The sequence below is a fragment of the Echiichthys vipera genome (genome assembly GCF_963691815.1).
Source record: "Echiichthys vipera genome assembly, chromosome: X".
NCBI classification, from domain to species: domain Eukaryota; kingdom Metazoa; phylum Chordata; class Actinopteri; order Perciformes; family Trachinidae; genus Echiichthys; species Echiichthys vipera.
In genome coordinates this window covers 33,412,874-33,425,567 of record NC_139825.1, presented here as the reverse complement: position 1 = coordinate 33,425,567, position 12,694 = coordinate 33,412,874, and the positions used below count along the sequence as shown (strand labels likewise).

The 12,694-nt window shown below is 41.5% G+C and overlaps 1 protein-coding gene across 1 annotated transcript; it reads right to left on the bottom strand.

The window, feature by feature from the left end:
- Nucleotides 1-2,106: 2,106 nt before the first annotated feature.
- Nucleotides 2,107-12,136, bottom strand: LOC310965282 (dnaJ homolog subfamily C member 11-like; the record flags this gene model as incomplete). Its single annotated transcript, XM_083938787.1, has 16 exons — nt 2,107-2,235; nt 2,339-2,468; nt 3,029-3,171; nt 4,111-4,168; nt 4,349-4,418; nt 4,630-4,785; nt 4,896-5,012; nt 5,808-5,893; nt 6,056-6,245; nt 6,348-6,421; nt 6,901-7,023; nt 7,139-7,267; nt 7,477-7,578; nt 10,297-10,370; nt 10,533-10,662; nt 12,011-12,136. The coding sequence occupies 16 exons, from the start codon at nt 12,134-12,136 to the stop codon at nt 2,210-2,212; spliced, it is 1,734 nt and encodes a 577-aa protein (XP_083794913.1). The 3' UTR covers nt 2,107-2,209.
- Between the last annotated feature and the right edge of the window lie 558 nt (nt 12,137-12,694).

Sequence of the window (12,694 nt, the reverse complement as noted above, 5' to 3'; positions counted from 1 at the left end):
TGGGTCTATGTAAATCACAAATACGTCATAGAGTGTGGTCTTTACCTACTCTGTAAAGTGTCCTGTGATAACTTTTGTTATGATTTGGCGCTGTAAATAAAATTGAATAGTTTTTTTAAAAGTAGCTGCTCTATCTGCAATGCTCTTGAAATCAAAAAAAAATATGATTGCTTCATATTTATTGTAGTCTTTACAGGACAGAACATAAACCATACAGTATATTTACATACTAATGTGGGTCAGTTTGGATGATGGGCTGGTGTGTAACAGCAGGGAGCAGTCTTTCTGCTGGCCTTGTGGTGGCACTAGAGAAGAGGTGACCAGCTGACCTGTCAAAATACTTTACAGTACACTTTAAACAAACAAGAGAAGACATACTATAAACAGAATCGGTGCAAAATGGCTGCTGTAATAGTGACCCCAACACAAGACTCAGACAGACATCCTTCCAACTAAAAACCAAAACATATCCACCTCAGGTCAATCACAGCAATGGGAAAACAAACAAAATTAATCAATGGAGGGCACCGTATAAAGTCCACTGGACTAGTCATAACTTATTAGATGTAAACTCTGGAATTCAGTAGAAGTGTACAGCTTTAATTAAAGGGCTCAGCTTCACTGCAATGACAAACAACCCCTACTGTACATTTTGTGCAAAATATTCCCTTTGTATTGAATAAGTACTATATGTATTGGTTTTGATATTGTCTTGAGGGATTCCCTGTAGCCCACGACTGGGTCTTCCAACAAAATGAGGAATCATTTCTGAACTCTCGGCTCTTTCAGACTCCTCAAGACAGCCAAGTGACAAGCATAGTTTTTGCATTTTAAGACGTGACGGGGCATTAGCAGATTAATTCAATATTAAATAATATTGATATTTCATTAATATACATTTAAAAGGACAGAATATCAAATTAAAATATATGGCACAGCAGTAGTGTAAAAACTAAAGATATTAAATTCAGCTGTGAAAATGTGCCATAATCTGTAATACGGCCAGTCAAACGTTAGGCTACGTTTACACATTACAGGAAAATGTGGCCCTGATCAGTTTTTTCTGCTCTCTAACAAAAATCTTTTTTTTTCCAGTTAGATCTGGGCCACTTCATACGTGGTCCTAAATCTGATGCATATCTGATCACTGGCTGACCTTTCATTTATTGTTTTCAGCAGCATTTAAACCTTCATGAGGCAAGGTGTTGATCTATGCCCTCTACTGGTCGCATCACAACCACATAATGTTTAATCATAGCTCCCTTTTTATAAAACAATGACAAATCAATACTAGTGGTTACTGTTGTCGGGGCTTAGGGCTAGATTTACATCAGTGAAAAATCTACAACCTTCACTTATTTTTTCTATTTCTCTGTAGGAACTTCTCTTTTGGCTGCACCTGCACAGCAACAATCAAACACTGACACAAATAAAATCAAATTATTTTTCAAAGTCTGTATGAAGTATTCAAGCCTGTCTCTACAGGGTTGGATCGCTACCATCAAAGGGCATATCTATCACTTTCCCTCCTTGGACTTCCATATCCCGACCCTCACAGATATAAGTTTTGAGCACCAGTTTACACCTGAGCAGCATTTTAACGAGTAAACAAAAACATGAATTACGCAATCAGTCCTCAGTCCGGGCCAGCCTCAGGGTCACTGAGACATGATCCTGCATAGTGTTACTCTTAACATTTGCACGGATTAGTTAAATGACTGGTATGTCTTAACATTATTAGATTCAAACCTACCAGGGTGATACATGTACAGGACAAAGACTACAATGATATGGGGGTAAAATAACAGCTCATTTGTATATACTTGACTAACATATGTCAAGAAACATCTTTAAATGTATGTGCACTGTTCTCGTTCTCGGGAACATCCCTCTGTGAAGTGCATATAAAACTATGTTAAGGGCCAATGTCTGATCTCCTGCAGCCCTGTCAGGTGTAGCAGACTAGAGACACAAAAGGGGAACACCTTGTGAAAACTCTTGAGCTGACTCCTGCATTCTGCTGAACCTCGTAGACGGCCCACGGGAGAGGGAGGAGTGAAAAAAACTTGATAAACAGATTCACTAATACCATGACAGAAGAGGACCCCGGGAGAGAAACAGACTTATTGTTGATGTGTCCCCTTTATTCTTGGGTTCTTCTGTTTACACAAAGGCTTGTTTTATCCGCAGTGTGCCCTCTGATGGGCTCCTAGGACGCAGCCTCAGTTCTGTGAGCTGGAAAGACAAAATAAATATAATTTGAAAATGAATGCATGCACATGCTGCGGTTACATGATGATAAAACTGAGAAATCAGGGTAGAGTGCCTGCATACTAACATTGCTTGGGTATCCGTAGCGACTCAGTGTCCACAGAGATGACTTGGTGCATGACCCCTCTGAACTGGTACAGTAACTTGAGACTCTTCTCCTCTCCTACACAGGGGTCGTAGAAGCCCGGCAACCCTGCCTGCACACAGAGAAGTCGAGCATTAGGGATGTTTGTTGGCAAGAATCTTCTGATACTAGTCATATCATGATACAGGGGTTACCATTCGCCATATTGTGATACTGTAAGCAAGGTGATATATTGAGTTTTTCTAATATAATTTTAGGAAAACTGTCATAACATATAGAACAGACCATTATATACATACGTTGTTGCCTGAGAGTAGAAAAGTCAAACAGCTGGAGATAAATTACAACACTGCTACATGGAAGTCGGGGGTTTAAACAGCAAAAAAAACTGTCTTTTGGAGTGTTATTTATTCCCCTTCCAGACAAGCTAGCATGACATTGTTGGTACCAATGGATGCATTGGGTCATCTAGTTTCATATGATGCCTTATAATAACTTCACTCCAGCTTTAAAAAAGAGCCCGCTACAGCAACTTGTAGACAGTAATGTTGTCTGAGATCGCCGGCCGTCCCGAGGTTCTCAAAGGGGTTAATTAATACACACATACGCTGAATATACATGCATGCACACACACACACACACACACACAAGCACACATACACACACACACACTTTAGAGGTCTCGGTGAGGATGAGCTTGGAGTCCTTGACCAGGCACTGTAGAGGCACAGTGACGTCGATGACCTTCGCTTTCTCCTGCTTCTGGCTGGTGTCCGACGCAAACTTTCCATACCAGGCATTCAGGATGATTAGACCTAGACAATACCAACAACAACAACAATAAGTGGAAGTGTTTAATGCTTTCATTAAACTTTGGGGTGTGTATATGTGACTATAGCTCATGGAGGCAGTTTTTGTTAGCTTTGAAGAGAGCATTATAGCTTTTGTCTGACTGCAAGGTAACATTTATTTTTCTCAGACGCAGAGAGATACAAATGTGCAAAGGAATTAGATGTTAGATTGTTTGATTTGAGCAACCCTTTTTTATAAAAAATGAATAATGATTCTAAGAGAGCAGTACAGACGGACTGGATTAATGCACAGCATATGACAGACATGACGAGTGCGCTATTATAAGTGTTGTTGTGTGAATTTTTCCTACAGCTGTGCAAACACAGAACCAACATCAGCTGTGTCATACTGTGGCCTGATGGCAACAACAGTTCCTGCTACTATGTTAGCTCGATATCATTACTATATCATTACTGTATCATTACTGTGCTGTGAACACATCCCATAGAGTGACTCTTCAAATAATCTCACAAATATAACAGGAGATCCATTAGCACACTGAAATTATAGTTTGATTTACAGCAGTGTACACTCTGGTGTTCTGTGCACAGACTTACAAGTTTAACCTATGTAAACAACGCAGCATAGAGATGGGCTTCATCACCATCACTTGCTTCACAGCGGTAGATGATGAAAAGGCCTGGAGCTGCAGTATGTCATGCGGTTAACGCAACCATGAGAAATGTGTTTGAATTACGCATTTGGATTCTTACCAAGTTTTGCCTGCAAATTAAAAAACCTTCTCAGTTTTTCACCCTGGCGTGGTGGGCATGTGTGTATGTGTGTGTGTGTGTTTGTGTGTTTGTGTGTGTGTGTGCGTTTGTGTGTGTGTGTGCGTGCGTGCGTGTGTGTGTGTGTGCGCGTGTGTGTGTGTGTGTGTGTGTGTGTGTGTGTTCCCTCACCCATCTTGGATTCTTCCGCTTCTATGATCCTCCTCACAGACTCCTGCATCAGCAGAACCTGCAGAGGAGCCAAGGGAGAAAGAGGAGCAGACGGAGGAAGAGGAGGAAAACAAACCAGAATAAGATTAGATGGGAGGAAGGTTTTCAGACGAGATGAGGAGAGCTGAACATAGAAAACTATGATCAATGATCACCACACACAAACACAATGAATAACTGTGTTAGTTTGAGCACTCACAGCAGACTCTGCCTCGTGCTTCTTCTTGGCAATGTCTGTGGCTGAACTCTTCCTCTGCAGCTCCAGGTCTCTGAGAAGCACAAAGCAGAGACATCAGCGATCACCCGCTGGGATTCACTGTGGCGGCTCTCTATGATGACAGTGACAGTGTGAGAGAAACCCCCGGTAGCATTATCAACACCCATAACCAAAATCTTGCATTTCTTTCCAACTCGGGGCTCTGTATTCCCATTCAGCTGATGAACATGAAGTGTCATAATTAAACTATGAAGTTTACTGACTGCTCTTTCTGTGCGCGTGTGTATGGGATGATAATCAGTCTGTGGACGGCCATGTAGACCAGCAGGGGTCCCACAGTGGCGTAGAAGACGGCATTGGGCAGCAGCTGATCTGTTAGGTGGACTGGAAACAGGTACGTCTGACTGGCACGCGCCAACCTGCCACACATCAGCACAAATATTCACACACATTAGATGAGGACTGGGGTGGGGTGGGGGGGCATAAGGGCTCAAGAGAGAATGAGATCATATTTTGGTTTGGCCAGTACTTGATCTTGAGTGTGACTCCCTGAGGGACCCCGATGCTGACAGTGGCTGACAGGACACTGTGTCGGCTGATCTTCCTCTCTGCTCCATATTCCACCACAGTACCAAACCAGCCCGTCCTGGGAAGGGAGGGACAATAAAAATTAACACTAAAGTTTGGCAGCTATTGAAGACAATAACGCGGACAGAGCGGGACAGTAAATTATACAGCCAGTATAATTGGACATTAAAATGTTTTGGCATCAAATATGTGTAGCTAATGGCCGCTTTTTGCCTTTTTACAACTTAGAATTTTTATGTCTTCTATTGTTATTGTTTACATTAATGTCTATATTTATGAGTGTTTCATGTATTTATGAATGCTTAATGTCTTATTATATTTCCCGACTATGTTGTATAACTGCCTTTTATCTCCTGCAGTTTTTTTAATGCTCCACATGTCATGTCATTGTCTTTTATTTTCCTTACTCTGGAAAGCACTTTGTGTTTATTTCTTGAAAATCGCTTTATAAACATCATTTAGTTTATTCATCAAGTAGAAATATTTAGAAAAAACGAAACGAGTTCTGGATATATTTTTTGAGTACTGCCCCAAGTTAACAAAAGCACATAAACTAATAGTTTGTATAGGATGTTTGATATGTAAGGCCATAATGCCTAAGTTCTCATGTTTTATCAATAATGATCACAAAACAATCACTTCACCTTCTAGTCACTTAAAGAATAATTTAATACCAGGCATAAAAGCAATGTTTTCAGCTGGTGTCAAGTTGCTTTGACAAGGAAATTCCTTCTGCTAATCATCAGAATATTACTTTTTTTGCATTTGCCAAATTTGTGCACAGCCCTGCTGGATAAACCAGTCGATTTACAGAGAATAAGTCATTTGAGACAGGACAGGCAGACAGACGTACTTCACAGAGCCTTTCACTTTAGTCTGGTCCTCATCCTGGAACTTGTACTGGTAGCTCATCATCAGGTAGGAATGAGGCACACCCAGCTGGAAGGGGTAGGAGTATACGGGACGTGTATAGTACACAGAGTAATCTCAGAGTTAAGTAAGTCAAACAGTACAAACATATGTGCCATGTAAAAAGCAGGAAGCGGAGTAGTACTGTATATACGCCTGCCTACCTACGGATACATTTGTGCTTGTGTGTACCTGCAAAGCCAGAGTAAAGTGGCTGCTCTTTGTGTCTCGGACCAGGCTGGTGGTCATGGCGCTGTTGGGCCCCCAGCGCCACTGCAGATAACCCATGGTGTTCTGGTCCAGGTGGCGTGCTGTCATCAGAGAACAGCTTGGCCGCAAACCTCGAGGAGAGAACTGCAAACCGCACTGGGCTGTCAAGAAACTGGACAGAGAGGAGCGAAAAGAGAGGTCATGAAAGAGAATGGTGTTCATATGTTAATATAGTATGCATTATAGAACTTTATATCAAACAATCAGGCCTTACCACCGTGGAGTTATGTTGCGAAACACCTTTAACCCAATGAGAGGTCCAAGTATGTCTCCTGCACCCAACTCCACCTGCAGAGAACACGTGATTACAGAGAGACAGGTCTGTGCCAAAAGTGCTAAACATTTAATGAGATTTTAAATTTTTTGCTGATTTGAATCCAAGTCTGTGTCATTGCAATGTGGGCATTATGTTCAGATGAATGGTGTTTGGCCTGTCTCTGTGGTGGAGGTCTCCGCGGAACGGTGCCACCCAGAGGCTTTCGGCAGATCTCTGATGCTCCTGATACATTACCAAGTCACAGACCTTGATTCAAATTGGCAAAGTATCCCTTTTACATACACACTTTGTAGTTTGTTTGCATGTGTGTGTGTGTGTGTGTGTGTGTGTTTGTGAGTGAGTGAGTGAGTGAGTGAGTGAGTGAGTGAGTGAGTGAGTGAGTGAGTGAGTGAGTGAGTGAGTGAGTGAGTGAGTGAGTGAGTGAGTGAGTGAGTGAGTGAGTGAGTGAGTGAGTGAGTGAGTGAGTGTGTGTGTGTGTGTGTGTGTGTACCTCTCCCCAGCCTTTCGCTGACGTAACCCTTCGTACAGTCATGTTAATGTTGCCCCCTCCATTCCCATTGTGCGTAGAAAGCGAACCAGACAGCACTGCTGTGTCAGAGTTCGTCAACGGAGCCTGAAGAAAGACAGGAAAGTAGTGCCCAATAAAACAGAGAACAATACAACACCCTGGCTAATGTAAGTAGCTGTGTGGAAGGTAAAATGTGAAGTGAGTGTGTGTTTTGCTGTACCTCTATGGACTGGGAAATGTGCATCTTGTTAATTTCAATATGAGGAAATCCTCCTCCTGGCATCTCTTCAAAGTCCTCATCATAGCGGTCAAACAGGTCTGTTGCATCCACACCCACGCTGATGGTGCCCTGAATAATGAGGGAGTGAAGGTGAGCGACTTACATAATTAATTAAGAAAGAAGGAAAAAGGTGAGGGACGTAATGAAATGAGTGTGGAAACCATCCAAATAAATTTGTTTTACACAATGTGTTTAGTAATATTTGCATAAAAGTGGCGGCCCACACAAAAAAAACAGTAAAAGTGGGGAAGTTGACAGGTGAATGTGGTGCAGAAAACCTTGGGGTTAGTTCTTTGCTGCAGTCTCCTCTCTTCTCTTTCTCTCTGCAGCCTTTCGTACTCCTCTCGAATTTCTGCTGGAGTTCTCTTCCTCTCCACCACCTACACAGCATCATCGCCATAAGATTAAGATATGTTAATGTAAAGTATGTATATTGTAGCAGCAGAACTTCAAAAATATTATTCAATTCAATTCAATTCAATTTTATTTATAGTGCCAAATCATAAAAAAAGTTATCTCAGGACACTTTACAGATCCTATAGGTGTAAACCACACTCTATGACTTATTTATGATTTACATAGACCCAACAATTCCTCCATAGAGTACGGTGGCAACGAAAACCTTCCCTTTAACAGGCAGGAACGTCAGACAGACCCAGCTCTATGGAGGACGGCCATCTGTCTTGACCGGTTGGGGAGGAAGAAAAGGAGAGAGAAAGAGAGAGAAGACGGACAGATGGACAGAGAGAGACAAAGGCAGACACACTTCCAGAGATGCAAGCGACCACAAAAGTATCAGTCACTATAGTGATAGCTAAAGCAATGTGAATATGACTTACAAGTTATGGCAGTTAATACAGCAGAACAGTAAGAAACAGGCACAGCTAGAGTGACAGAACATGGCAATGATAATAATTATGGTGGCAAACATGGAGTTGGATTAGTAACATACATTGATGAGACATGAATGATACAGACAGACAGAATAAAAGCTCAGAGAATCAGCAACAGGATTATAGTTTTTTGTGTGAGAATCGAAGGACATATTCTAAACAAAAATAACACCCAGATTCCTTACTGTGGTGCTGGAGGACAACATAACATCATCCAGAGTAACAATGTCTTTAGCTATTGAGTTTGGGAGGCCTTCGGGACCAAGTACGATAACTTCCGTTCTATCTGAGTTTAACATCAGAAAATTGCAGGTCATCCAGCTTTTTATTTCCTTAATGCACATTTAAAGTTCATCTTACTGATCGGTTTCTTCTGGTTTGATCGACAAATATAATTGTGTATCATCAGCATAACAATGATAATTTATGGAGCGCTTCCTTACAATATTTCCTAAGGGAAACATATATAAGGTGAATAGAATCGGTCTAAGGACAGAACCCTGTGGGACTCCGTGACTGACTTTAGTATGCATGGAGGATTTGTCATTAACATGTACAAACTGAGATCTATCTGATAAATATCACTTAAACCAGCTTCATGCTGTTCCCTTAATGCCAATTAGATGCTCCAGTCTCTGTAACAGGATGTGATGGTCAATAGTGTCGAATGTAGCATAAGTCCTTTGTCTGAAGCTATTAGAAGGTAGTTAGTCATTTTTACCAGTGCTGTTTCAGTGCGATGATTCAATCTAAATCCTGACTGGAAGTCCTCAAATAACTCATTATTATGTAAAAAGTCACACAGCTGATTAGCGACTAATTTCTCGAGGAAGGTTAGATATAGGTCTATAGTTGGATAGAATCTCTGGATCAAGACTGGGCTTTTTAAGAAGAGGTTTAATTACAGCTACTTTAAAAGACTGTGGTACATAACCTGCTGATAAAGACATGTTAATCATATCTAATACAGGAGTGCTAACTAAAGATAACACTTCTTTAAGTAACCTAGTTAGAATAGAGTCTAGGAGACAAGTAGAGGGCTTTGATGCTGAAATAGTAGAGGTTCATTTGTTAAGGTCAACTGTAGAAAAGCAGTCCAAGAATATATCAGGTCGTACAGTTGTTTCTAAGGTTCCTGGGTTCGATGAAAGATTGGTGCCAAGCGAGTTGATTTTGTCTCGAATAGTTATAATTTTGTCATTAAAGAAGGTCATGAAGTCGTTACTACTGAGGGTTATAGGAATACATGACTCAATAGAGCTGTGGCTCTCTGTCAGCCTGGCTACTGTGCTGAAGAGAAATCTAGGATTGTTTTTATTCTCCTCTATTAAAGATGAGTAATAGGCTGCTCTGGCATTACGGAGGTCCTTCCTATAGGTTTTTAGACTTTCATACCAAACTAAGCGAGATTCCTCCAATTTAATGGAACGCCATTTACTTTCCAACTTCCTCGATACTTGTTTTAATTCACGGGTCTGTGAGTTATAGTGTAGTCCACGGCATGGATGGGTTTGTCAGCGGGTGTTGTCGGCGGCCGTCATCGTCCGGTCACCAGTGCCGGACATCCTAAGATAGGCGACGAGCTTCGCATGTCTCGCGGCGACGGTGGAGAAATCCAGGAGGATTTTGTTCCTCTCCATGAGGTCAGCCTTCAGGCCAGAGACGTTCTCCCTCAGTTTTGAGAGGGTGGGGAGACAGGACTCGCACACGGCCATCATGTCGCAGCCTGTGCCGGGGATCCGTCACCCCGGGGACACAGAACCACAACAGGGAGGTGAGTTTAATTCTGGCCATGGAGCAGAATGTCCAGGGAGACCTTCTTCACTCCTGGGCAGGAAGCCCACTTCACCAGTTGTTTTTAGATCCCACTGAGTTAAAGAAGTTCGTTAAAAATTGGCGCATTGCTAGTGCGATTCGGCGTCACGACTTTCATGTTTTACTTCTCCGGTGTATTCAGAGGCAACCAAAGGTTAAAAGCTTCGGTCCATGGTTTGAATAAATAAATACAATAAAAGCTGGGCATGAATGATTCCGAATGTAGAAACGATAAACTATGTTAAAAACAAAATTTTCCAGAGCTGAAGTGGCGGGAAAACCAGTCAAATCTAGCAACGCTGCACATGCGAATACGTAGATAGAGTACAATACAATACAATAAAATTCAATGCAATACAATACAACAATTATGTTAGACAGAATACATACCTCCCAGCCTTCCACCTCCAACCCTTTCTTCCCAAAGATGTCATAGATGGCTCTGGAGTGAGCATCACTCAGCACTGAGGTGAAAGAAGGAAATTACAGTTCAGTTTATGTAGATTTGAGGTGTTTTTGTTTTGACATTTTGTGCTCTGAATGGCCTTTTGTCTGAAGACTGGCAATGCAAATGTTAAACTAAATGGTTTAAATTCCAATTGGTGTGTACCTTCTGGTGTCCTTACCTTCATATGCCTGGTGCACCTGGTTGAAGAGCTGTTCAGCCTGGCTTTTCAGGTCTGGGTCTCGATGTTTGTCAGGATGGTAGAGCATACACAGCCTCCGATATGATGCCTTTAGCTCCTCCAATGTAGCCTGTGACAAGAGAAAAGACAGGTCTAACTCCTGGGCAGCAACCAACAATTCTTTTTTATTTTATTATGGAAAAATCTGCCAAATACTTTGTTTACAATCTCGGAACGACTGGTCGATTAACTGTTTGGTCTGGAAAATGTTTAAAAAAAAAGAGGTGAGTATCATTATAGGTCCCATATTGTAAAACGTGAGATATCCATTGTCTTTTTTATTATTATTATTATTATAAAGCAGGTCGAAGTGGCATATACTGTAAATACTGTGAAAGTATCAGAACATTCAATCCACAGAGAGATGCACACAGCCCATATTCAGACACTGTGTCTTTAAATGAGCCGTCAGGACTTCTGTACGCTTGCAATGTCACAACTATACTATATATATATATATATATATAGTGTATATATATACTTTATGAAGAAAGTGCTGCTTCAGTGAAGTTACAGGCTCTCCCAGCTGCAATGATCGTGCAGAGACGCAGAGAGTGCAGATGCAGAAAACCTGGTAACACAGACTAATCAGAGAAGACTGGGCTTTATCTGGAGGTTAAAGAGAAACTGAGTGTTTCAGACATGGAGTGAATACAGGTATATTCAGACAGACAGAATATTAATAATAATGTTTGGGTTTTTTTTAACATGAAAGCGTGTTCACATATAAACCCAAAATACAAGTATGAACCAGAAAATTAGCATAATATGGGACATTGACAGGAGGAGATCTTCACATTTGAGAGGCTGGATCCAGCAATTCAATTTTGCTTGAAAATAACTTGTTTTGATTAATTTCTGCAGATATTAATCAACCAATTATTCCAGCTCCACTAATGAGTGTACACACAACTCTGCTGCCCTAAAACATCCTATGAAATTGGAAAAAAGCCAGTCCATTGAGATAAACAGGCCATTAAAACTGTGATAACGCACTTCCTGTATTCAATGTCTGCCACAGTAAGTACTAAATCTCACCAAACGTTATCCAGTTGAATGGCCAAGCAAAGCCCTTGCTTGGCCAGGCCTCTGTCTCTCTCCCTGGTTAATTAAGAACTGACATTTGAGAAGGTGCTCATCGGTGCACAACACATTATTTCTGCAAACAACAACTTCAAAGTGCAAACACTGCCTGCAATCAAGTAGCCAGCTATACTAAATATCTTGCTTTTCATGCCTCTGCAACATCAGCCGGTCTCCACCTCCACGGGGGATGGTGCTGATGAAGAAGACCGATATTCAGCTGGAGGATGAAGCACCGCCTGTTAGACCAGTTTCTCAGTGGAAATCTATCCAAACACTCACGTCGACAGGTCCGGCACCATTTTGGCGTCGCTGTAAAACTGCATAAACTGTACCTCTTTCCTGACGTTGAGTAGAGAGTAGTAGTCCTGGTTATCAGATTCAAAATCATCGTCTAAGGACGCCGCCATGTTTGCGTTTGGTAAAGTCCCGCCCACCCCTCCGGTGTTCTGGAAGCTCATTGGTCAGCCGAACGGCAGAGAAGGGTCGTTGTCATAGGTCTGCGTTACCCTGGTGATCCAGTGAGGTAGGATAAATGTGTGGGTATGTCACCTCTGGACACTGAGTGGGCTTGTTTACCAGCTTCTCCTCCGGTAAACTTTAGCGTCATAACAACAACAACAACAACAACTATCTGCTCTAAAACTTATTTCACTCTTCATAACATGTGAATGATACGGAATCCTTCAAGTACGGAAGCCCTAAAGGGTTATACATTACATACATTTAATGTCCTCTGTTTTCCCGTTATAACGAGATAATACCTACGTTGTCTCGTGATAATGGGATAATTATGATCCGTTTTCCCGAGATAATTCATTTGAGATCTGGAGAAAACAGGATAGTCTTCTCCACTGGTTCTCAAACTGTGGCACTTGCATCTCTGGTGGTACTCAAGCTCTCTCTGGTGGTACTTGAGGGAATCTCCAAAATAAAAAAAGGAAACATTAATTACAAAATGAATGTAATAGCATCCTTGAAATGTAATTTAAAATAAGTTTGGCATTTCCTGTCATATA